This window comes from Microcaecilia unicolor, chromosome 10 (genome assembly GCF_901765095.1).
Source record: "Microcaecilia unicolor chromosome 10, aMicUni1.1, whole genome shotgun sequence".
Taxonomy (NCBI): Eukaryota; Metazoa; Chordata; class Amphibia; order Gymnophiona; family Siphonopidae; genus Microcaecilia; species Microcaecilia unicolor.
The window spans coordinates 12,589,562-12,616,953 of NC_044040.1; the positions used below are offsets into that span (position 1 = coordinate 12,589,562).

Genomic DNA, 27,392 nt, shown 5'->3' on the forward strand with positions numbered 1-27,392 from the left:
AAATGCAATGCCTCTCTCTCTCTCGCCTTTCCTCCCTAATAATAAAGCTGTGCACATTTTGTTAGACTGATGGCAGGACTTTTTCTTGGAGGAGTGGCCTAGTGGTTAGGGTGGTGGACTTTGGTCCTGTGGAACTCAGGAACTGAGTTCGATTCCCACTTCAAGCACAGGCAGCTCCTTGTGACTCTGGGCAAGTCACTTAACCCTCCATTGCCCCATGTAAGCCACATTGAGCCTGCCATGAGTGGGAAAGCGCAGGGTACAAATGTAACAAAAATAAAATAGATACTATTGGAGATTCTACATGGAATGTTGCTACTATTGGAGATTCTACATGGAATGTTGCTATTCCACTAGCAACATTCCATGTAGAAGGCTGCGCAGGCTTCTGTTTCTGTGAGTCTGACGTCCTGCACGTACGTGCAGGACGTCAGACTCGCAGAAGCAGAAGCCTGCGCGGCCACATTGGTGATCTGCAAGGGCCGACTTCTACATGGAACATTCCATGTAGAATCTCAAATAGTAGCAACAGTGGAGGAGTGGCCTAGTGGTTAGGGTGGTGGACTTTGGTCCTGGGGAACTGAGGAACTGAGTTCGATTCCCACTTCAAGCACAGGCAGCTCCTTGTGACTCTGGGCAAGTCACTTAACCCTCCATTGCCCCATGTAAGCCGCATTGAGCCTGCCATGAGTGGGAAAGCGCAGGGTACAAATGTAACAAAAATAAAATAGATACTATTGGACATTCTACATGGAATGTTGCTATTACACTAGCAACATTCGATGTAGAAGCCTGCGCGGCCACATTGGTGATCTGCAAGGGCCGACTTCTACATGGAACATTCCATGTAGAATCTCAGATAGTAGCAACAGTGGAGGAGTGGCCTAGTGGTTAGGGTGGTGGACTTTGGTCCTGGGGAATTGAGTTTGATTCCCACTTTAGGCACAGGCAGCTCCTTGTGACTCTGGGCAAGTCACTTAACCCTCCATTGCCCCATGTAAGCCACATTGAGCCTGCCATGAGTGGGAAAGCGCAGGGTACAAATGTAACAAAAATAAAATAGATACTATTGGAGATTCTACGTGGAATGTTGCTACTATTGGAGATTCTACATGGAATGTTGCTATTCCACTAGCAACATTCCATGTAGAAGGCTGCGCAGGCTTCTGTTTCTGTGAGTCAGGACGTCAGACTCGCAGAAGCCTGCGCGGCCACATTGGTGATCTGCAAGGGCCGACTTCTACATGGAATGTTGCTAGTGGAATAGCAACATTCCATGTAGAATCTCAAATAGTAGCAACAGTGGAGGAGTGGCCTAGTAGTTAGGGTGGTGGACTTTGGTCATGGGGAACTGAGGAACTGAGTTCGATTCCCACTTCAGGCACAGGCAGCTCCTTGTGACTGTGGACAAGTCACTTAACCCTCCATTGCCCCGTGTAAGCCGCATTGAGCCTGCCATGAGTGGGAAAGCGCGGGGTGCAAATGTAACAAAAAAAACAAACAAACTTGTGCTTTCTTCTATTCTGTCCATCGCAATACGACCTGTGCTACTGCACTAAGAGCCTTAGTTTATTCACAACTGTGAATAGAGAAAATGACAACAGACAACGATAAAGTTGTGCTGAATACAATTGCGTGTACATGCTAAATTTATGTCAACTCTTACATTCGGATCATGCGATTTAAAAACGTACAGCCTTTTTATGTGATTTGAAAAGTCAGTAATTACACCTCCGGGCATCAAAGGATAATACTAACTCTCTTTTTTGTAGAGCTTTTGAATTTCATATGTATAGGCCGACTGAATTTCATTTTTGGTTTTGGGTTCTGCACTGAAACAGACCTATTCCCAGTGCATCAAGAAAGAGAGAATTCACCAAGACATCTGAGCTCTAATGTCTTAGTGCTCTCGCTTGAGGCCCATTCATGCCAAGGAACAGAGGTCAAAACAGGCAGGGACTCGTACTTACCCTTTTGGAGCTTTTTCTGGCTCTGAGCATTCCTGGGACTTTGAGTCTGAGGTACTTTCTGAAGAGGAGGCTTCTGCTGGCTTACAGCCAGATCTACGTCCACAGTGTGTGAAAGGAGAGTGTCTCTATCTGAGGAACTCTCCACTGAATTTGTTAGGGAAATGTGGAAGACATTTCCATTTAAGTTATATTTATTTATTTGGATTTTGCTCATACCTTTCAGTAGTAGCTCAAGGTGAGTTACATTCAGGTACACTGGGTATTTCCCTGCCCCTGGAGGGCTCACAATCTGTTTGTACCTTTAGAAACAGAGGAGAAACCCAGGGCAGAAACATATAATATCCTCCAATTTCCCCCCTCCTCCCCCTTCCCCCTCTGACTGTGCTATTCAGAAAATCCTGAATGATATACAGACGAGAATATGGGAGAATCCCCTTTATCCCCTCTATCACCTATAAGCAAGGTGACTTAATGTAAAGAGTTCAGAAGGCTTCTGGAGTGGAGAAACAGCAGTTTCCTCCACCTTTCATGGTGGTTCAATTCACTCTCGAGCGTCAAGAGGGCCAAGTCGCATTTTTTGGTGCTCCTGGAGAGAGAGGCTCAGATATTAGGGAGAAACAATTTTTGCAACACTATGCTCGCCTTCCACATATCTTATTAGCTTTTCATGGGCAAATACGTTTGCAAAACTTTGTGCTCAAAATAAGGGAGTTTGCAGGACCTCTTCCTCAAGAGAAGGCTGAGCAACTGTGTTCACTAGTGGGTATAGGGAAGGAATGTGGAAAATGTGGCCAGAGCACCTGTGTATTCAAAATAGCATGGAGTTCATTTGCTATGGGTATTGGCACCCGGAGACGGTCATGGCTGTAGGCCTCAGACCTAAGATATCATGTACAGGAAGAGCTTCCTGATGTTCCATGTAGAGAATATCTACACAGAGAAGGTTCAGGAGGCTGCTTTTTGCATCAAGTATTCACGAGATTCCCTTAATTCCCTTTTCAGGCCCTCCTTGCATTTCCCAGACATGACAAAAATCTTGCTCTGCAGTCAAAACATGGGGCAGAGTTTTGACCGCCTCCATGAGAACATGATGTTCCACTACTTATGCTGGACAGTCTTTCAGTAGGAGGATGACTCAGTTTTTCATAGACTATTTACTCCTTATATAACCTCTGATTTGGTCTGGGATACTGTTTACTCTTGTTCAGCCTACCACTAAATTGTTTACCAAGAGCATGAAGCTTGTAGCATCTGGAAATGCTTACCAATGAACTTTCTTCTCTCTTAGAGGCTAATAGGGCCGAATCTGTTCCACTAGCAGAAAGAAGATAGGGATTTTAGTTTCAAGTATTTCCAGTTCATTATATGTGTGTGGGGGTGGGGAATCCATCCCATCCTGTTTTACACCTGAGGACCCTGAGCAAGTTTCTGGTTTGAGAAAAGTTCAGGATTTTTTCCCTAGGCATCCTCGTTTTCTACTTCCAAACAAGATATGAGTTTATCTTGGGCAGACTAGATGGACCATGCAGGTCTTTTTCTGCCGTCATCTACTATGTTACTATGTTACTACTCTTATCCGCATGAGAATGTTTGTTTGGCCACGTGTCTTCAGTAGTATATGCAGTTCCTTGACACATCTCAAAATGAGACAAGCTCAACGGGCTTTGCGCACCCAGTAGACTCAGGCCACTTACAAAGCTCTGAGACCTAATCTCTCTCATATCTTTTTGGTACACTCTGGCCTGGTGGATGGCGCAGTCCAGTTTGGCAAGCGGTATCTTTTCCTAAGTTCCTGCATACCAAGTAGTTCTCACAACAGATGCATTCAGACTGAGCTGGGGAGCCCAGGTAAGTAGATTTCACACTTGGGGATCATGAGTCTGTCCATGAGGAACTTAATCAGACAAATTTCTTGAATTGAAGACAGTCTGAAACGCTCTTGAATACTTTTAGAATTTTGTTGGCCAAAAAAATAATACTGATGCAGACTGACAGTCAGGTTGTAATGTATTTTATCAACAAGATAGAAGGAACAGGATTCTACCTCCTGGGCTGAGAAACTGCCAGGATGTGGAACTAGACTGTCTTTCACCAGATGACCCTCAGAGCAACAAACCTGGCAGGAAAAGACAATGTCCTGGCAGACAAGCTGAATCATGTGTTACAACCACACAAGTGGTCCCTTTTGCAGTACTCGCATTACTGACTTTCGCTGGTTAGACGGCCACTGCAATTCAGCGCTTTCGTCTCGTTGAGGATATCACAAGGATTTTACAGCCTGGACTTTGATTATAGTCTTGTTAAGCATTTCTGCCATAACATCAGAGGTTCATCAGACCCCTGAGGCAGGCCTTCGGGCCGAAACACAGCCATGTTGGGTCGTCTTTTAGCTTTTTCCAATAAAGACTATTTGATATCCTCCTTGGATCTACCTCACTATTTTATTAGTTGCTGAGGTGGCTCGGAAGATATTTTCAGAATAGGGTACCCCCCCCCCCCCCCCCCTCAATAGATCTGTTCACAACTCCTTAGAAAAGGAAAGTACCTTAGTTCTGTTCCGGAATAAAGATACATTGCAAAGTAGCCTTGGATGGTTTCCTCATGGGTAGGGGAAAAGGTCTTTTGTATGTATATCTTCAGATTCCCATGATAGTATAAACTTGCTTGAAATTCAGATGGGACCAGCCAGGAACCACAATTCTTTTAGCTCCCTTTTGGCTGAGGTAGTTGTGGTTCTCTCCTCTTCTGAAACGTTTCATAAGTTCTATGAAACTGGAGAATTCTCCAACATTAATCAGAGGCTCAAGGAACTTTGTTGCACCCAGCTTTGAGTCCCTGACCGTCACAGCTTGGAAGTTGAGAAGGTAACCTTGGCTTCCCTAAATCTGCCTGATGACAGTTGATAGTATCTCAGGTTATTCTGGCTTCCAGGAGAGATTCCACTTGAAGGTCTTCCAGTTTTAAAATGGAAGAGGTTTGCCATCTGATGTTATGGAACAATCCTGGAAACTTTCTTACCCACACAGACTGCTTGCATACTTTCTACATTTGTCTGAGTTAACTTTGAAAAAGCTTTGTACAGCCTTTAGTTCTATTTTTATTCAGGGCTTGCTTCTGTTGAAGCCTCCTGAAGTGTCATGGGACCTTGGTATTTTAACCCAGCTGATAAAAGCTCCTTTCAAGCTTTTAGTACCTCTGAACTGAAATACTATATTGCACACATTGGATTGCAAGAAGATCGTAGCTTTCTGTTTGCAGCAGACTAAAGCCCTTAGATGTTCAACCCAACTTCACCCCCCCCCCCTAATAAACTCGGTGCTGCTGTTACCAAACTCATTTTATCCGGTTGGCAAGAAGATTGCATTTCCTTCACGTATGCCCAGGCAGGCTTGACTCTTAAGGGTCATTTCACAGCAGACCTTAATTTTTCAGTAGGTGTTCAAAGGGTTTCTAGAGTGAGAGGGAGGGAGGGAGGGAGGGACGAGTCTTTCTGAAAATAGCTAATATGGATTCTTTTTCTTACACATGTGATGTGGTAAATCTGAATTTGATAAATGTAGTGTACTGTAAATTTTTTATGGATTTAGTATTGTAAATCTGCACTCTGGTTGTTAAAATTATCTACAGTGATGCCCCAGGATACATGACAGATCTCATTGATCTACCAACCAGAAACACAACAAGATCAACACGCACATACCTAAATCTTCACCACCAGAGTTGCAAAGGACTCAAATACAAATCAACCTATGCATCCAGCTTCTCCTATATAAGCGCGCAAATATGGAACGAACTACCAAACGTAGTGAAAACAACGCAAGACCTATCAGACTTCGGAAGTCACTAAAAACTTACCTGTTCAAAAAGGCATATCCGAATGATCCAACTTAAATGCCTAAACTCTGCAACACAATGAATCTAATACTTGAAATGGACATAACATAACTCTTCCTCCTTTCCAATTCCACAATGTGTCTGTCGCACATGATCTCTACCATGATATCACTATGTATTTGTCATACCGGAACTGGCGATCGCCAGCACGGTGCTATGTAATCCACATTGAGCCTGCAAATAGATGGGAAAATGTGGGATACAAATGCAATAAATAAAATAAATATTGTTATATTGGCAGCCCACATCAGTAAGCCTCAGTGAAGGAAATTTTGAAGGGCTGCCAGATGAACATTTTGTCCATACAATTATACCACACTACTGTCTAGATACAGATTCCCAGTGTGACAGTAGGTTTGACTAGTTCATCCTCCAGAATATCTTTGGCATTAGATTGCAGGTCCATTTCTTTTCGTTCGAAGCTTCCATCCAAGGGGAAAAAAAGAAGGAAAATACTATTTGCCACCAAAAGTATTTGTTGGTGTCTGCCTATTGTAACACCTTATTTTTCCCTTTTTCTGTTGAAGGCAGCCTGTGCCTAGGGAATACCACGTGGTGAGGACTTGCTATCCTGCTTTCTTTCAGAAAAAAACAAGTTACTTACCTGTAGGAGATGTACCCTGTTATCCATGGAGAACAAGCCCTCACATACCCACCTACCTCTTCAAGGAGTTGTAATCTAAGCTTTATTAAGAGACCTAGATGGTCCCAGAGAACTACAGCAGCCGGGAAGTGGCAAGCATGGGCAGTGAGTCTTTGCAAAAGCGCCTAGACTCATCAAAGCTTGTGTAGCTTTCTCATGCCAAGCTTAGGGCGTCATCAGGGGAAACTTTGTGGACTGTTTATCAAGACTGGGAATTGAGAGAATCATTGGATTATCATAATAGAAGAGTGAAGAAAAGACAAAAGAAATAAACAACAATTCACTACAATGGATTCTATAGGAAACGCTTTAAGATAAGTTTCAGTTCAATTTTGGGCACTTGCAATTTTTTCGAGCACTTTATATTGTATTGCAACAATAGCACGTACACTTATATATATAAAAAAGAGATAGCCCTATTAAAGATGTGCTATGCCACCAGGCAAGAAATGATGATATTGCCTTGAAAGTGGTGGTGGTTTCTGAGGGCTCTCTTTCAATTAATTAAAAATTAAAAATACAACGATTTAGTAAAGGGTGGACATTGAACAGCTTTATAATATACTAGTAAAAAAGCCCCGTTTCTGATGCAAATGAAACGGGGGCTAGCAAGGTTTTCTTCTGTGTGCATGTGGGAGTGTGTGTGTCCCTGCCCTCTGCCCTCTCTCCCCTCCCCCCTCTGAGTCCTTCACTGTTACAGCAGAGAGAGCGATTTGATTTCGTGCTTTGTTTGTGTTACAGAGAGGGCGGGGCAGACACTCATGGGGAAACCGGATATTTCTCACACTTCCGGCTGGAGGCTTCATAGAACGTTGGTGGTGCCTTTTATATAGAGAGATTATTAGCATGCAATGATAAGTCCTCCGATACGATGCTATTAGTTTGCAGTATATATTATTGAATCTTTGGCTGTGTAATTTTGAAGCTTAGTTGGTGACATCACCCATACTGTGACAACCTGTGTCCTGCAGTTTATGGAGAGACACCTGCTTTACAGGTAAGTAACTTGGTTTTCCCTTGAACATCAAAAACACAGAGAATTAAAAACAAGACAAAACATTTACATGAGGAACAGATACATGTGGGCTTTCTGGCCTTAAAAAAAAAAAAGTTTGCATGTTTAAATGTTTGTGCTGTTAACTCAGTGACAAAAATGAAACAGGCTGCAGGTTGGCACTAAGACTCACAAAAGCTTTCGAAACTTACCAAATTGCATGGAATCCAGGTAGCTTCGTTTAATTTTGACAGTGAAGATTTTCTCATTCTCTTTTGGGTTTATAGTTAAATTGGTGCTGGGCTTTGGCACCAAAAGCCTTCATAACTACCTGAGGATGTTCTTCCTGTTGTATATCCGCTTTCAATTTATTTTAGTCCAGTTGAGGTGGTGGTGATAGGTCCCAGCTAGGCACCAGAGTTTTTTTCCAGAATCTTGTAATCCTGGACTCGGAATCTATCCACTAGATCAAACCATTGGGTTCTGACAAAGTGCTTTCTCCTTATTTCCTTCCCTCGTTCCCATCCCTAGCTAGCCCAGAGAGTGGTAGACATCATGTGAGAATGAAACCCAGGGCTCGCCTCATTGCAGTGCATAGTACTACCAGTGAGCCATGTAATTGGCTCTCCAAGATATTTCTACAGACAGTTGTTCAGATTTTTGATTTCCTGACGCAAAGTGTTTTTATTGTAGCATCAATTGGTGTTGAGAAGTTGTGCCTCAGGAAGTTTAGTAAAGTATAATGCTATGGAATAAGGCTGCCAGCTGGATCCAGATTTGCAGGACGGGGTTGATCAAGCCCTGGGTTTTTTACCCTGTTGCATTCATGGACTTGTAGTTCTGATTTCCCCATTGCACTCCCTAAGAAAAATAAGACTACAAGTCCCAGCATGCACTGAGGTAAACCCAGGACTGGATCAACCCTGTGCTATGAATCTGGATCTAGTTTGGCTGCCTTACAGTAGAATGTGCTTTTTAAAATCATTCAGGGTTGGGGGGGGGGGGGTGTATGAGAAATCTCTGGATTTTTAACTTTTATTTCAGGTGATGTAAAACGTCTAAATAGTTAAAATAAAAATGAAGTGAAGAGTAGGTACAACGAATGATGATATGGCTGCTTGGCCAAAAAGCCATAGTGGGTGTGCTGTGTGTTCCCATTCTTCACTCTAAGAAACTTCTGCTGAACTTGACCTTCATTTATAATGGGGTGTCGGGGATGGGAAATTAAAAAAACAAAACAAAGCTTTAAAAGAAATCCTGCAAAAATATGTAATTAAAAATACAATGAAGTGCACTTGGGGCTTGCCTACGTGTTCTTCAGATTTCATGAGCAACTAAAAGGAGCAAAGATTTAGTGACCTTATTCTTTTTGTCTTCTACAGTGGCCTAAAGAATGATTACAACAAAGAAACATTCACTTTGAAGCATAAAATTGATGAGCAGATGTTCCCTTGTCGTTTCATTAAGATAGGTAAAAGCCTTTTTTTTTTTTTTTCTTTTCTGGTAGTAGAAAACTCTGCTTTGCCTACAGTCCCTGTTGATGATCTAAAGAAAGAACACCAGCATGTCCTCGTGAGGTTGACAGATAGCCCTCACCAGGATTAGGATACACCGTGCAATTATTGAGGACTAAGTAATAAAGACCCGGTGTTTCTGTGGGAAGCAAGATGGACGAAAATAGAGCAACCCATTGAACAGCTTAAAGGAGAGCCATTCAATATAATACGATAAGTGCCTCATTAGTGAAATAGAAGATTATTAGACTTTATTAGGTCATATATATTGGAGATTGAGGGCGAGAGGAACAAGAGATAGAAGTGTTTGATTCTCACATTTGTTGTTATCTTAAAAAAAAATTTTTTTTGATTTATTTATTCACTATTGTGTGATTAGAGCACTACAGTGTGGTTTTGTGAATGATTCAAAAAAGAAAAAAAAACCACGGAGAAGATCTATGATTGAGATGCTCAACCACCCTCAGAGACTTAATCATTTGAGAGAAGTCTCGTTTGGGTGAGTCAATACTCCGAGAACTCTCCAAAACCAAAAAGTGTGTCAGTTTTTTCAATGTGGGGTCAACCTTCTATCTATGTCTTGTTTCCACTCTCTGAGTCTCTGGTTTTATGGTTTGATATTTGATGATTTTCACCAGGGAATTAATTTTGGGATCAATTTTTGTTTAGCTTGCCGACAATCCCAGCAGTGCTCACAAATACCAATCATGAAGTGTGTCTCAAACTCATTAAAAAAATACTAATTTGAGGTTATCCTCAGAATAAATGGCATACTAAGAGCACAGTTTACTACTTTTAGTGCCAAAGTAGCCTTTCCTTTCCTTATTTGTGGAAAAACTTAATTTTAAACTTCAAGTAGAAAGTGCAGGTATTGCAAAACATGCTTTTCATAATACTTAATCTTCAAAGCACTGCTCGGACGGACCTGCTGCCAACATGGCCAGGTTTTGCTTCTTTCGTCAGGGTAGCAGTCCGGGATACATAGTTATACTCCTTACGTTTTTCATAATTTTTACCATACACAGAAAGTGTGACTTCTTCTGGACAAATACTGTGAAAATGATGATATGTCCTGATTTTTAATGGTGCTCAACCACTTCATTTTATATAATACACAGTGATATAATCATTTAACGGGTTCATTTATATATTTTATTATTATTTTATTCTTAGCATACTGTTCATTGTTAATTTTACTATAATGTTGAATGTTTTATGAATAAATATTGTGTGCAAGTGGCAGATGAAGTTCAATGTTGACAAGTGCAAAGTGATGCATGTGGGTAAGAGGAACCCGAATTATAGCTACGTCTTGCAAGGTTCCGCGTTAGGAGTTACGGATCAAGAAAGGGATCTGGGTGTCGTCGTCGATGATACGCTGAAACCTTCTGCTCAGTGTGCTGCTGCGGCTAGGAAAGCGAATAGAATGTTGGGTGTTATTAGGAAGGGTATGGAGTCCAGGTGTGCGGATGTTATAATGCCGTTGTATCGCTCCATGGTGCGACCGCACCTGGAGTATTGTGTTCAGTACTGGTCTCCGTATCTCAAAAAAGATATAGTAGAATTGGAAAAGGTACAGCGAAGGGCGATGAAAATGATAGTGGGGATGGGACGACTTTCCTATGAAGAGAGGCTGAGAAGGCTAGGGCTTTTCAGCTTGGAGAAGAGACGGCTGAGGGGAGATATGATAGAAGTGTATAAAATAATGAGTGGAATGGATCGGGTGGATGTGAAGCGACTGTTCACGCTATCCAAAAATACTAGGACTAGAGGGCATGAGTTGAAGCTACAGTGTGGTAAATTTAAAACGAATCGGAGAAATTTTTCTTCACCCAACGTGTAATTAGACTCTGGAATTCGTTGCCGGAGAACGTGGTACGGGCGGTTAGCTTGACGGAGTTTAAAAAGGGGTTAGATAGATTCCTAAAGGACAAGTCCATAGACCGCTATTAAATGGACTTGGAAAAATTCCGCATTTTTAGGTATAACTTGTCTGGAATGTTTTTACGTTTGGGGAGCGTGCCAGGTGCCCTTGACCTGGATTGGCCACTGTCGGTGACAGGATGCTGGGCTAGATGGACCTTTGGTCTTTCCCAGTATGGCACTACTTATGTACTTATGACTATTTGATACAAAATTTGAATGAAAATATTAAAAATAAAAATCCTGAATACATAGATAATGTTCCCTCGAATTTGTGACACAGGACATGTATGCAAAAATTTCTTCTGTGCAATTTTTTTATATGACATGTTCAAATTTGTGCAGTACAAGCTACGTCTACCTTGACAAGTATAATGCAAAGAATATTGGGATTTCAAAAGTGCTGATTAATGATTAAGGTATTTAGCATATCATTTGCTTTCATTAGGAAACAAATTTTAAATTGATTTTATATTTATATCAATAAGTATAATTTTTTATAGTAAAGCTACTACTTTGGTGTATTGAACTCTGTGTGCCTTGACTAAAGGAAGATCTATAAGATGTTTGATGGAAAGATTTTGGACTATATGTAACCTTAAATACAGTATGTGGCAACATTGTTATTAGCCAAAAAAAAAAACCACACAAAGTGTGGAGGTGCACTTGATCCCTACGAAACAAGTAGGAGAAAACAAAGGAGGGATGGGGAAAATACGCTCTTATCTAAACAATGGGGGAGACCATTATCAAAAAATATCATTGTGTTATTAAAATATACGTCTCTCCCATTGTTTGGATAGAGCCTATTTTCCCCACCGCAACATTGTTATTGACACTCTGTTGTTAAAATTTAACAAGAATTTAGCCACCCATCTATTTATCCCAATTGGTTTTGTACTATTTGTCTTGTCCCTATCTATATATTTCAACTGCCCTTGCCCCCTTGGCGGCTTACCCCCCCCCCTCCGCTTACAAAACTGTGTGGCAATGCCGACACAGCCCATTGAAAGTGAATGGGCTGTGTCGACCTTAGCGCATCAGCAGCCGCTAGCATGGCTTTGTAAACGGGGGGGGGGGGGGGGGGGGGGAGGGTTAGTAAGATGTTTCATTGTATTGTAGAAACAGCATTAGCATCATCTCTGTTTGATTGTTGTATTGTGTTCCTATTAGGTATTTCTTTGGCATTATGCTGACGTTGTATCATATCTATGCAATCGGTTACCGATTTTTCTGAGTTCAGACCCCTCTTTGATTCGCTTCAGCCTTAACACTTGGCTATTTGAATGTGTCTGTTCTATATGAACAATTCTTTGGTTTGGGAACCTTAAGGCATCCCCAATGTGACTCTGTTTTTGTGTTCTGTATCAACAATCAGTGTCTTTAGGTTTTATCGCTGTTGTGTTTTATGCCATCCCTAACCTGTTTCTTGTATAGTCTTCTTTGTTGTCTTGAGTCTGTTAGTCTATTCTAATTTAATCTGTAGCTGACTTTATATATAAACCGCCTTGATACTGGTTAGTGCATTATAACAAAACGCCAAATAGTTTTTCTGTGCTTCCTTTTGGGTTATCATTTGTATTATACTGACATATTTCTGTTACATGATTGTTTTACAGTGCTTTTAAATGTGTGTATTTCTGATACTCTATCACGTTAGTCCTATTACTAGGTTTTAGTTTATTTCCAAGTTTCTCATTGACTATATTTATGCTTATATGGTATGGAAGCCCCGCCCAGCGCATCATGCTGCCATTTTGGAGCTACTCCCTTCTCTGGCATCTAAATGTATGGAGGGGGGGAAGGGTTCGAGGCCACTGGAGGTCTGGTGACCTCCAGCTCTCTCTTCTATTGGGGGGGGGGGGGAATGGAGGTCCACTGAACCTCCAGCCCCTGTGTCCGTGTCCTGGGGACTTGGGGGTGGGCACTAGGCCACCATGACCTTGCCTTTGAGGGGTCTTGGGGTCCACTGGACCCCCAGGACGTGATGGTAGCCTTGGCTGACAATGACAGCCCAGCCTGGCATGGACGAGGGCAGGAATAGTCCCTTAATCCTAACACCAGCTCTGAGTTGGTGCTATTCCACCCATAAGATCAGAGCGCAATGCTCTGATTATACGGGCAAAATACTAAAAAGCTACATTTAAATATAATTTAAATAAGCTCTGTGGTATTCCCTGGTGCAGACCCCTCATTATGCCACCCTGGCATTTAACTTTGATCATCAGGGCATTAGTTGTTTAAAAGTGTTTCAGTTCAAATAAAACAATCTTTGTAATCCATTATAAAAGGAAAGTGTGTTAGGATCTGCAAGGTCCACTAGTTCACAGTACATCTTCTGTGAAGGTTTACAAATTGTATTTGCAGAAATTGTATTTGTGGCAAAACTATTGACACAAGGATATAGAACAGTGCTTCTGAATCTTTTATCCAGTATATCCCCATTTTAATACTTAAGAATTAATGTGACCCCAGGTGTTGACGAAAACATGTAGCAGACCCCCCACTTCCAGCCCTCTTGGGCACTTCCTCTTCCCCCATTTATCTAAAGCATGAGGGTGGTGGCAATGGAATAGCCATGGGGTGGGGAGTTGCAGAAAGGTGGGGGCCTGGCTCCCCCCTCACTTTGGGCTTGGGTCCCTTCTACAACTGCAGGATCAGTTGAATGGCTGGCATGCTTTCATGCTGCTGACTTCCTCAGTGCTGAGGGAACACTGGGGGCACTTCAGGCAGAGGATCTCTTTGTCAGGGCTTGGACATCTCCACCAGAAAAAGAATGATTTCTAATGCCCGGGGGGGGGGGGGGGGGGGGGGGGGCAGAGAGGAAAGTGCCTCCCAGGCCACCCCTTGGCCCTCCCAAAAGTAGTGCTGCTATGCTCCTGGTAGGCAGCACAGGACCCTTTTTTTAGAGAATTTATATTTCACCTATATTCCTAAAATTACAACAAAGTGCACATAACCCATCAAACTCTAAAGCACAAACTCCAAACACACAAAATATAACCACACTGCTTAATCAAATCATAAAAAGACCTGACTGAACAAATGCCTTCAACTGATTCTTAATTGTGTTTGCTATCGAGATCAATCTTGGTTCCAGTGGCAATTTATTTCACTCCTGAGGTCCTGCCACCCAGCCATGGTCAGAAAAAGGTGCTTTAAAAGTTGGTTGGCAAGGTGAAATGCTGTGTACCCTGATATCATAGAGCTCTGGTAGGTTTCGCAAATACTCTGTGACAGAGACAGGATGGTCAAATGTTCTGCAGGGTCTTAAATATCAACAGGAATATTTTAAAACGCACTCGGAAATAAACAGGCAACCGATGTAAACTCATCAAAGTAGGTGATGTGTTCCTCTTCAGGATGCTTGCAAGAAGCCTAGCCCAACTTTGTAATCTCCATTTATTTTGCGTACATCCCAAATACAGACCGTTACAATAATCAAGGACAGACAAAACTTAATTTTTGCAGTGATTGTTGGTGTGCACTTACAGGTGCCAGTACTCTGCATAGGTTTCCAGCCTAATAGGACCCCATGCTGGATGAGACCCCCATGCTGGCTGTCACTACTCAGCATAGATCATAGTGAAGTTCCATCCTGTTTCTGTGACTTCACATACTGATGAGTGGCATCATTTGGGGCCCTGACCCCTGGCATAAAATGATAGATAAAGGCCCCAGTGCCCACCTAGTCTGCCCATTTTCCTTAATAAAAATACTTACTTTTGTAGCACTGTACTGTTGATAAGGAAGAGAGGATAGAATTTGATATACCGCCTTTCTGTGGCTATAATCATAGGGGTGCTTATTTTGTACCTGGGGCATGGAGGGTTAAATTACTTCCCAGTCACAAGCAGCTGCAGTGGGGTTTGAACCTGGTTCTCACGCCACTTCACTAACCATTAGGCTGCTCCACTATTAGTACCGGCACCGCAGCACACCATGAGCCATTACACACGGCTACCTAGGGTTTTCCTCTTCTGTCTTGCCTAGGTTTCTCGTTGATCTCTCTCTGGAACCTAACATAAGTGGAAGAGTGGCCTAGTGGTTAGGGTGGTGGACTTTGGTACTGAGGAACTGAGTTCAATTCCCACTTCAGGCACAGGCAGCTCCTTGTGACTCTGGGCAAGTCACTTAACCCTCCATTGCCCCATGTAAGCCGCATTGAGCCTACCATGAGTGGGAAAGCGCAGGGTACAAATGTAACAAAAATAAAATAGATACTATTGGAGATTCTACATGGAATGTTGCTACTATTGGAGGTTCTACTTGGAATGTTGCTACTATTGGAGATTCTACATGGAATGTTGCTACTATTGGAGATTCTACATGGAATGTTGCTATTCCACTAGCAACATTCCATGTAGAAGGCTGCGCAGGCTTCTGTTTCTGTGAGTCTGACTCACAGAAGCAGAAGCCTGCGCGGCCACACTGGTGATCTGCAAGGGCCGACTTCTACATGGAATGTAGAATCTCAAAAAGTAGCAACAGTGGAGGAGTGGCCTAGTGGTTAGGGTGGTGGACTTTGGTCCTGGGGAACTGAGGAACTGAGTTCAATTCCCACTTCAGGCACAGGCAGCTCCTTGGGACTCTGGGCAAGTCACTTAACCCTCCATTGCCCCATGTAAGCCACATTGAGCCTGCCATGAGTGGGAAAGCGCAGGGTACACATGTAACAAAAATAAAATAGATACTATTGGAGATTCTACGTGGAATGTTGCTACTATTGGAGATTCTACATGGAATGTTGCTATTCCACTAGCAACATTCCATGTAGAAGGCTGCGCAGGCTTCTGTTTCTGTGAGTCTGACTCACAGAAGCAGAAGCCTGCGCGGCCACACTGGTGATCTGCAAGGGCCGACTTCTACATGGAATGTTGCTAGTGGAATAGCAACATTCCATGTAGAATCTCAAATAGTAGCAACAGTGGAGGAGTGGCCTAGTGGTTAGGGTGGTGGACTTTGGTCCTGAGGATCTGAGTTCGATTCCCACTTCAGGCACAGGCAGCTCCTTGTGACTCTGGACAAGTCACTTAACCCTCCATTGCCCCATGTAAGCCACATTGAGCCTTCCATGAGTGGGAAAGCGCAGGGTACAAATGTAACAAAAATAAAATAGATACTATTGGAGATTCTACATGGAATGTTGCTATTCCACTAGCAACATTCCATGTAGAAGGCTGCGCAGGCTTCTGTTTCTGCGAGTCTGACGTGCAGGACGTCAGACTCACAGAAGCAGAAGCCTGCGCGGCCACATTGGTGATCTGCAAGGGCCGACTTCTACATGGAATGTTGCTAGTGGAATAGCAACATTCCATGTAGAATCTCAAATAGTAGCAACAGTGGAGGAGTGGCCTAGTGGTTAGGGTGGTGGACTTTGGTCCTGGGGAACTGAGGAACTGAGTTCGATTCCCACTGCAGGCACAGGCAGCTCCTTGTGACTCTGGGCAAGTCACTTAACCCTCCATTGCCCCATGTAAGCCGCATTGAGCCTACCATGAGTGGGAAAGCGCGGGGTACAAATGTAACAAAAATAAAAAATAAATAAGTGCACTCTTTAGCTAGAAGTTAGGTGTCGCTTTGTGTTGTTCTCCCTAGGGACTATGAACAGTTCTCCACAGAACATCCCCAGCCCTGGCCAGGCTGAGAAACAGAAGCTCATGAATTAAACTTGGGTTTCCAGCACAGCAGTCTAGCAGTTTCTCTGAGCTATCAGGCTAGTTCTGGAAATTGCATTGTAATATTGTGGGTAACTATATTTATAAAGTTAATGCTGAATGGCACAATGTTCCATGGATGTAAAGGGGAATAGAGAAGTAGATAATAGACTTAATGGGAGTGGTTTCGCACTTTCTTATCCCATTCTAAGATTCGTTAATGCCTGTTTATTAAATTTTTCCAATTTACCCTCCTGCAAAATTTGCCACCTCTTCAGGCTTCCAGTCTGTTTCTTCATTATGTAAACTGCTTAGATCAGTCACTAATTTGTATTGTGTAGTGGTTATATAAGAATTTTAATAAACACAAACATTAAAAGATGTTTTATTTATGTTGTATTTTCAATAGTATATGACAGTAGGCAGGGCTGGAATTTTCCCTCTTAACTGGTTTCTTATTTGTGTAAACAAGATATCAGTGTCCCTTAGATCTCAGGTATTGTAATATTCTTCATGCAGATTTTTACGTGTTGATTGGTCATGTTCTACTTTTGGAGGGATTTTTTTTTTGAACTACAGAAAATACTTCAAAAATGGACCAGTACTTTTAACTTTTACAATCCCAGTGTGTGATTCTGACCAGTTCTGTAGTTTAGTGTTAAAACAACTCCCAGATATTAACATTGCACTCTGAATAAGGATCTGAATTAAATTTTTAAATAAAAATATAATCTGTAGGTTTAATTTATTTTCTCCGAGGACAAGCAGGCTGCTTGTTCTCACATGTGGGGTATCCCTAGCAACCAGGCTCACTCAAAACGATGAACATTGGTCAATTGAGCCTCACAACGGCGAGGACATAACATAGATTGACCTGAAACCATAAACAACTAACTGGGAGTGTAGCCTGGAACAGAACAAAAATGGGTCTGGGGGGGTGGAGTTGGATTCTAAACCCCGAACAGATTCTGCAGCACTGACTGCCCAAACCGACTGTCGCGTTGGGTATCCTGCTGAAGGCAGTAGTGAGATGTGAATGTGCCTTGCAAATCTCTTCAATGGAGGCTGACTTTAAGTGAGCCACTGACGCAGCCATGGCTCTAACATTATGAGCCGTGACATGGCCCTCTAGAGTTAGCCCAGCTTGGGCATAAGTGAAGGAAATGCAATCTGCTAGCCCATTGGAGATTGTGTGTTTTCCGATGGTGACTGCCCTCCTGTTGGGATCGAAAGAAACAACTGGGCGGACTGTCTGAAGGGCTTTGCGTGCCACGTAAAAGGCCAATGCTCTCTTGCAGTCCAAGGTATGCAAATTGCTTTCTCCAGGGCGGGTATGAGGATGGGGAAAGAGTGTTGGCAAGACAATTGACTGGTTCAAATGGAACTCCAACACCACCTTTGGCAGGAACTTAGGGTGCGTGCGGAGGACTACTCTGTTGTGATGGAACTTGATATAAGGTGCATGCACTACCAGGGCCTGAAGCTCACTGACTGTACGAGCTGAAGTAACAGCCACCAAAAAAACGACCTTCCAGGTCAAGTACTTCAGATGGCAGGAATTCAGTGGCTCAAAAGGAGCTTTCATCAGCTGGGCGAGAACGGCATTGAGATCCCATGACAGTGGTGGAGGTTTGATAGGGGGCTTTGACAAAAGCAAACCTCTCATAAAGCGAACAACTAAAGGTTGTCCAGAGAGAGGCTTACCTTCTACACGCCGATGATAAGCACTAATTGCACTGAGGTGCACCCTTACGGAGTTGGTCTTGAGACCAGACTCTGACAAGTGTAGAAGGTATTCAAGCAGGGTCCGTGTAGGACAAGAAAGAGGATCTAGGGCCTTGCTGTCACACCAGACGGCAAACTTCCTCCATTTGAAAAAGTAACACCTCTTCGTGGAATCTTTCCTGGAAGCAAGCAAGACTTGAGAGACACCCTCTGAAAGACCCAAGGAGGCGAATTCTAAGCTCTCAAGATCCAGGCCGTGAGAGCCAGAGACTGGAGGTTGGGATGCAGAAGCAACCCCTCGTTCTGGTTGATGAGGGTCGGAAAACACTCAAATCTCCACGGTTCCTTGGAGGACAACTCTAGAAGAAGAGGGAACCAAATCTGACGCGGCCAGAAGGGAGCAATCAGAATCATGGTTCCGCAGTCTTGCTTGAGTTTCAGCAAAGTCTTCCCTGCTTGTCTTCGGAGAAAGTGAAGATACTTACCTGTAGCAGGTATTCTCCGAGGACAGCAGGCTGATTGTTCTCATAAACCCGCCCAACTCCCCTTTGGAGTTGTTGTTGTTTATTTGTTTTTATGCTTTTTGATTAAACTGAGGAGGCATGCGGACGTCGACCCACATGTGAGAACAATCAGCCTGCTGTCCTCGGAGAATACTTGCTACAGGTAAGTATCTTCGCTTTCTCTGATGAACAGTAGCAACATAGCCATACAAATGGTCTTGTGACTTCATCTCATGTCAACACAGATGACAGGCTTAGTAGAATTGGAAAAGGTGCAGCGAAGGGCGACTAAAATGATAGTGGGGGTGGGACGATTTCCCTATGAAGAAAGACTAAGGAGGCTAGGGCTTTTCAGCTTGGAGAAGAGACGGCTGAGGGGAGACATGATAGAGGTATATAAAATAATGAGTGGAGTGGAACAGGTGGATGTGAAGCGTCTGTTCACGCTTTCCAAAAATACTAGGACTAGGGGGCATGCGATGAAACTACAGTGTAGTAAATTTAAAACAAATCGGAGAAAATTTTTCTTAACCCAACGTGTAATTAAACTCTGGAATTCATTGCCGGGAAATGTGGTGAAGGCGGTTAGCTTAGCAGAGTTTAAAAAGGGGTTGGACGGTTTCCTAAAGGACAAGTCCATAAACCACTACTAAACGGACTTGGAAAAATCCAAAATCCCAGGAATAACATGTATAGAATGTTTGTACGTTTGGGAAGCTTGCCAGGTGCCCTTGGCCTGGATTGGCCGCTGTCGTGGACAAGATGCTGGGCTCGATGGACCCTTGGTCTTTTCCCAGTGTGGCATTACTTATGTACTTATGAAACCGACAAGTTGATGAAACACTAGCAACTGTAATACCATCTGTGTGGCTGATTGCTCTACTGTGATTAGAGAACAGCCATTACAGGTAAGCAATTCTCTTGTATGCATGCTTCCCCTCCCTTCCTTAAGGCCTTTAAAGTCGGTAGCTATATTGTTAAATTGTATTTTTTTGCCTCATAGATTGAGCAGTTCTTAATTGGTTTGATTCATGTATTTTTTCATAAGGAATTTGTGCATTTCTTTTATTTTCTCTTTCAGTTCCACTTCTGTCATGGGGACCCAGCTTTAATTTTAGCATCTGGTATGTGGAAGTTAATGGCATCGATGAACCAGATGTGGTACAACCTTGCCTTAATTGGTACAACAAGGTAGGCATTCATGTCCAACTAATGTGACCAAGAAAAGAATTGTTTGTGCTGGAGGCTATGGGATCAGATTCAGTAAATGGTGCCCAAAGTTAGGTGTTGTTAAGATTCGTGCTAAGCTAGTATTCTGTAAAGAGTGCTTTCCGTTGAGTGCCCTTTACAGAATACTAATGTAGTAAGCTTCCTGCGCCTAACTTTGGGTATGAGGATTTATGCTTGCCAAAAACTGGCGTATATCCTGGCACACAACTGATGGGCAGTTGGGCGTGCAAATCCAAGTACAGTGCAATCCGCTTAAGTGCAAGGGTCTGGGACCAGAGAAATACATGCAGTTAACCGGAGTGTGCACTTAACCGTTGTGACCCAAAGAATCTTGACATCTGATAAACATATGTACAGTACTGTTTATTATACGTACAGTATACAGTCTCTGTTAACTGACGAGTGGTTCCAGCTTCTCACTCCCATCCATATTGCAGCAAAGGAGGATCGTCAGTCGGTCCTTCGATGTTTTACTTCCTGTAGTTTCGGCTTGTTTAAATGCAAGTGTTCCATCAGGAATCGCTCGCCAGTAGAGACCGTTTTCATCAGCATTGAAAATGTCAGGCGGTGCAAACTCGTTCAAGATGGTAGGAAGAACTGAAGCAACCCAATTTTGAACACCAAAGTCATCAGCGTCTTGTTTTTCACCATGCTGTTTCTTGAATTTTATGTTCCTTTCCTTCCATTTTCCAACCATCCAACAGTGGCTTTGAATTCAGTTAGTCCAAGACTTTCAGCTGCCATGCCCCTCGAGTTGCGTGCTACGAAATTTAAGTACCCATGTTATAGAATAGAGCATAGAGCAGATGTGCACTTTTAATTAGTGCCAGTTAACACTAGTAACTACTACTACTACTATTTAGCATTTCTATAGCGCTACAAGGCATACGCAGCGCTGCACAAACATAGAAGAAAGACAGTCCCTGCTCAAAGAGCTATGTAATAAAAGTGAGCCAAGTATAGGACAATCAAGCCATTGTGACATCACTGATAAGGTTGGCTCTTATTGGTGGCCTGAGGCATTATGACATCACAACATTAGCTCTGGTTACAAGAGACTACTACTACTACTATTTAGCATTTCTATAGCGCTACAAGGCATACGCAGCGCTGCACAAACATAGAAGAAAGACAGTCCCTGCTCAAAGAGCTCACAATCTGAAATGGAATGTTACTAGTGGAATACAACATTCCATGTAGAATCTCCAATAGTAGCAACATTCCATGTAGAATCTCAAGTAATAGCAACATTCCAGAATCTCAAATAGTAACAACATCCCACGTTCCACTGCACTAACCACTAGGCTACTCCTCCACTAGCAACATTCCATCTAGAAGCCTGCCCTTGCAGATCAGCAACGCGGCCGCGCAGGCGAAACAGAAGCCTGCGCGGCCGCGTTGCTGATCTGCAAGGGCAGGCTTCTACATTACTACTACTACTTATCACTTCTATAGCGCTACAAGGCGTATGCAGCGCTGCACAAACATAGAAGAAAGACAGTCCCTGCTCAAGGAGCTTACAATCTAATAGACAAAAAATAAATAAAGTAAGCAAATCAAATCAATTAATGTGAGCGGGAAGGAAGAGAGGAGGGTAGGTGGAGGCGAGTGGTTACAAGTGGTTACGAGTCAAAAGCAATGTTAAAGAGGTGGGCTTTCAGTCTAGATTTAAAGGTGGCCAAGGATGGGGCAAGACGTAGGGGCTCAGGAAGTTTATTCCAGGCGTAGGGTGCAGTGAGACAGAAGGCGCGAAGTCTGGAGTTGGCAGTAGTGGAGAAGGGAACAGATAAGAAGGATTAATCCATGGAGCGGAGTGCACGGGAAGGGGTGTAGGGAAGGACGAGTGTGGAGAGATACTGGGGAGCAGCAGAGTGAGTACATTTATAGGTTAGTAGAAGAAGTTTGAACAGGATGCGAAAACGGATAGGGAGCCAGTGAAGGGTCTTGAGGAGAGGGGTAGTATGAGTAAAGCGACCCTGGCGGAAGATGAGACGGGCAGCAGAGTTTTGAACTGACTAATTAGTTTCTGCGCGCATCTGGGATCTACACCCAAATTGGGACAACCTATGCAGAATCCGGGGGATGGAATGGATGGCTCATGTTAACAGGCCACCTTTAGTATCAGGAGTGAAAATTATGCTCCTGGGTGCACGTTTAAGCCTGTTTCTGGAAGGAGCCCTGCTGTAGTGCCCCAGGCTATGGACTCTTGTTACAGTAAGTGGGCCAAGTGAGATGAGAAGAGTTTTACAAAGTGAAGAAATTCCTTGCTAGTTTTTGCATAATGCTAGATCTCGGCCCTAATGCTGATAGAGCTGTAAGCCCAAAAAAGCAGTCAGAGCTTCCAAGGTGTGGGGACCCCCCCCTTTTTATTCAACCCAGATATACTAAAGAAGTTTTCCCCCATTTTTTTTTTTTTTTTTGGCAGATGTGCTTAGTACATAGGGGCCAGTTACTAATGTGTATTAAGGGCATAAAGCATATTTTTGGCCAAGAAATGCATGTTTAGTTGCAAAAATGGTGTTACTTGCCCTTAATACATATTAGTTAGATGCAAATTGAATGCAAAGCACTATTATTGTGCAAATTGAACAATGCAGCTTGCATTTAACCTTGCAAGCTGTGTGTGTTTGTAGGAAGAACACCAGTTTTGCGCTCATGTTACGTTTCCTCCCCAGGAACATTGGGCCACTAACGAACGTGGCCTTGAAAGTTCCCAAGGAGCCTCTTGAAGGAGATGCTGCCTGCACTACCCCCCCCCCCCCCCCCAAATCCCCTGCACCTACCTGAGGGTTCCTTGATGTCTAGCAGGGAGAAAAGGAATAATCCCTGTTTGGTCCTCCCCCATCAGCTTGGCAGCCTAAAAATGGCATCTTTCCACTGCTCTTAGTGTTAGTCCTGCAGTACTGTTGTTAAGTGTCAAAAGCCAGCCAATGGGTCCGGAGTGACTGAGATTGCTCGTGCCCCTTCCCCTTCTAGCCATCAGGGAACACCACCTTCTAGGTGCCAGGGAGAGGAGGGATGGTGATTTCACTGTGTGAGGGAGTGGGGAGATTTATTCTACCACCAGCATCTTAAAAAATAAAAAAGGCCCAATTGAGGGCCTACTATCCTTTGAATCACTGCAGCCAAGAACACAGGACATTCCGAGTGCAGTGATGCAAAAAGAAATTTACCTGTTAAGTTTCTAATCTGTGGTGCTGCAGGTTGACCCACATAGTAAAATTAGCTGCAGTAACTGTGTTGTTTTGCCACAGCTTACTCACTACCCCTTCAAAACTATAAAGTCTTTGGGTCAGGAATCTCATCTCAATTCTTGTAGCACTGTGTGCACTTGATACTGTATGGGGTGGAGGAGTGGCCTAGTGGTTAGGGTGGTGGACATTGGTCCTGGGGAACTGAGTTCGATTTCCGGCACAGGCAGCTCCTTGTGACTCTGGGCAAGTCACCTAAGCCTCCATTGCCTGCCGCATTGAGCCTGCTATGAGTGGGAAAACGCGGGGTACAAATGTAACTAAAAAAAAAAAAAAATTAATGTAATGATTAGGGCCCTGCTCCTTTTCTACTTATCCACTGATAGGTGTGAAAGAGAAATTTAATATCAAGTAACTATCTTCTTTTTAAATTCCTCTCTATCAACATAGCTGAGATTTGCAGGTTATTTTTGAAACCTAATCTTCTCTGCTATGTTGCTGATATAATAGAGGAACAAGTTATAATGTATTACCAGGATTTGGCAGTTTGGTATATAAAAATTTTAGTTTTTTTTAATGGTTATGCCCTGTTTAAAAGTTTCTTTCCCAAATGCTTTATTTTTTTTTTACATACTTTTTTTTTGAATGCTCGATGAGATCATAAAATGGACTCAGTGGACCTTTGGTGTGATCCAATCTGGGTCATATGTACACGGCATGATCTCAGAGTAGATCCATTTCCTTGCTGGTTACTCCCAGTGATAAAGCACTGACTTTCACATGTCTATCTGGCTAATAATGGCTTATGACCGTGACCTCGGGAATTGAACAAATCATTAAACCCTAGCTGTGTGTGATGCCTTGACCACATCCTCTGGCATCAAACTCATTTCTTTTGTTAAGCATTTAACTTAGTTGAGAAGAGGGCTGAGATTTACTGAGAGAACTGCAATTTAAGAAGGATTAACTTTGAGAGTATGATTGAGCGCTTGGAGAGAATGAATGTCTTTCTTGCTAATATATGGTATGCTTTCCTTTATGTATTATTAATGTATGTATTCTTTCTTAGCATTGTGAACCACCTAGATTTGGAAAAGTAAGGCGATATATAAATTATTTTTGATAAACATAGCTTAATTGCACAGTGAGTAAAAAACATATTCTCCAGTTTGCTTTAAATCGCCACCTGTTAGTGTCATGGATTGTTCCGTAGTTCTAATACCATTTCCTGTTTAACTGCTGCTCCGCACTTAGGGTTATATCAACCTTTTATTATATTTTCTGTCTTTTTTCCATTCTGAACAGCTCTTGCCTTCATATCTTTGTTGCCTTTCTATGTACCCTTTTCTAGTTCTACCCTATCTGTAATTTTTTGAGATGGGGTGAACAGAATCACATGCAGTACTCGTGTTCTCACATCACGAATTAATACTAAGTATATTATGATGATCTGCTTTACTTTCCAAATAATTCATGACATTGAATTTGACTCCACCACACAGAGTATTTCAACATATTGTCCACAGCCCTTTTCTTAAGTGGTGACTCTTAATATCGAACAAACCATTATGCATCCATGATTAACATTTTCTCCCTGTGTGCATCACTTGAATTTCTCCACATTAAATTTCATCTGTTATCTACAGTGCCTTATTAAAAAAAATCTTCATACCCTTGTAGTTTTCATATTCTGCAGCCTAAAGACTGTAAATCAAAATGTATTAAAGTAGCTTTTCATTGGTCTATACAATATCCTCCTATACTTTTAACATGAAAGGACTATTATAGAAATTTAAAAAAAAAAATTTTGAATTGCATAAGTCTTCGCAGCTTTTGACTCGGTACTTGACGGAAGCTTCCTTTGCAGCAAGAAGTCGTTAGTTGTTTAGGATAAGTGTTTACCAGTTTTGCACAGTTCTGTGGTGCAAGGTTTGACATTTGTTCCTGGCAGAATAGCTCAGACTTTTCAAGTCAGCTGGGACAGTGTGTGGACTGCAGCCCTTATATTTTCTATTGGCTTCAGGTGTGGGCTTCACTGGATCACTAGAGAATATTAACATTTTTCTTGCTGAGCAGCTGTATTGTTTGTGCTTGTCCTTAGGATCATTGTCCTTCAGAAAGGTGAATCTTCTCCCTATTCCCAGGTCCATGGCAGACTGGATCGGGATTTTCTCCAACATCTGCCTGTACTTTGTGCTGTCTTTTCCCCCTCTGTCTTCAAGCCTGCAAAGCATTTCCACAACATAATGCTGCTCCCACCATGCTTTACTATAGGGGTGATGTGCAGTGATTTAGAGGCCAAGTGGGTTTTGGCTTTGGCGCTGAAACTGGCCCTAAATTCTGATTATCCATGCTTTCGTTTTAGCTAAAAATGCTGGTACATTTTCAGCTGAAACCAAAACTTCTGCCACCCTCCCACCACCCCCTAGGTCCTCCCCAGGCCTACCTTAGGAGCCCTGGCGGTCTAGTTGCTCCTTGGCCCCTGAGACCTTCTGCGGCAGTCTCATAAGACTGACAATAAAGGTCACGGCAGCCATTTTCAGATTGGAGCCAGCACATAGGTATGAGCGATTCACATGATATGCTAGTGGAAATGAAAATGTATTTACTATCTCATTAATGTTGCATCTGATCTAAAAGAATAATTTTATTTTTCAATTTACAATCTTGGAGTACTCTTGCATCCATTCTTTGATGAATGCAGTGCTTCTAGTTTTCCTGTGAACAGGTGGAATTAGGAATACATTTGAGCAAGGGCTGCGTTTATGAAAGTGGTTGGAGAAGGTATTACTGTTCTACATCTTCTGCTGCCTAACAATTCAAATTCTGTAGCCACAAGAAGTATTCTGCCTTATATTACCCTTTATGTTGCTACAGATGGCTGTGTCAGACTAAGACCTGGTGAAGCCCTATGCTGCTGGTAAAGCAGATTTACTTAACTGATTTTATTGTGTTCCAGTAGTACCGTGAACAAGAAGCCATTCGACTTTGTTTAAAGCACTTTCGTCAACACAACTACACAGAAGCTTTTGAATCTCTTCAGAAGAAAACAAAGATTGCCTTAGAGCACCCCATGTTGACTGATCTGCATGACAAGCTGGTGCTTAAGGGAGACTTCGATGCCTGCGAGGAACTGATAGAAAAAGCTGTAAATGGTAAGTAGATTGAGGGGTGCCGCTGCTCTTTCAAAGCAGGCCTGAACTTCAGCCCCTTTAACTTTGTATTCTGTCCTGCTCAGACATCTGTACAGATGGAGGAGTTTTTTTTTTAAATACCAGTATGTTATCTTGAGAAAATACTTCTAAATTCAGAAAAATGTAATGAGAAATCAGTACATAAAACATTTTGTTTCTTTCACTTGTTGAAATATATTGCTAGTTTTTCTTGCCGTCTGACTCCTTCTTAAAATGCAGTGATCTAGTTCACGTAAAGTGTCTTTGTCTTCACAGTGGTGTTCGTTTTTAATTTTTTTGCTGTCTAGAAAACGCAGTTGCAAATCTAAACACTGAATGTGAAATAATTATAGAGAAATACAAAAAGTAATTAAAAATACAAACCACGAAGCCTTGATTGTACAAGTCTTCATACCCTTTGTCATAACAAACCCTAATTTGCTTTGATTCCAAAAATTGCCTTAAGTTCCATAATAAGTTAAATAGAGCCCACACGTATGTAGTTTCAGAGGTTTTTAAATATCCCTCAGTGAATGAAGCAAGTTTTTTTTTAATGTTGTTTGAACTGAATTAGAAGCAGAGCTCTTAAAACTCGCAGAGTAAGACTGTTCAGAGGTACGAATTGGGAAAAAGCTATAAGAAAATTTCAGTGTGCTTGAATATCTCTTGTGGCTGCGCTGCCGATAACCGCTGGGAAACAGTGTGTGCCAACTTAGAAATTACCGCCAGGTGCCCATGCTACCCGGGTGGTAGTGTCAATTTGGCGCGTGCTACTCATGCGTTAGCCCTACCTTCTTAGCAAAAAGGTCCCCTTAATGTTTGGCACGGTGAAGCAAATTTGCACTAGTATTCTGTAATGACTTAGGTTCCCTCAGTGCTGTTGTAGAATTGGCACAAAGCGCACCCATTTGTGGTGCCTACTTCTTGGCACCAAATTACAGGACTGCCCCCATAGCATTTGCAAAGAAACACTTA

At 42.6% G+C, this 27,392-nt stretch overlaps 1 protein-coding gene across 1 annotated transcript in view; it reads left to right on the forward strand.

Moving 5' to 3' along the window:
- Positions 1–27,392, forward strand: part of MKLN1 (muskelin 1) — a 168,204-nt gene that overhangs the window by 46,027 nt on the left and 94,785 nt on the right. The window contains exons 4-6 of the mRNA XM_030215980.1: positions 8,884–8,972; positions 19,905–20,014; positions 26,207–26,399. Of these exons, the coding sequence (XP_030071840.1) occupies positions 8,884–8,972; positions 19,905–20,014; positions 26,207–26,399 (392 nt within the window). The remainder of the gene's footprint in view (positions 1–8,883; positions 8,973–19,904; positions 20,015–26,206; positions 26,400–27,392) is intronic.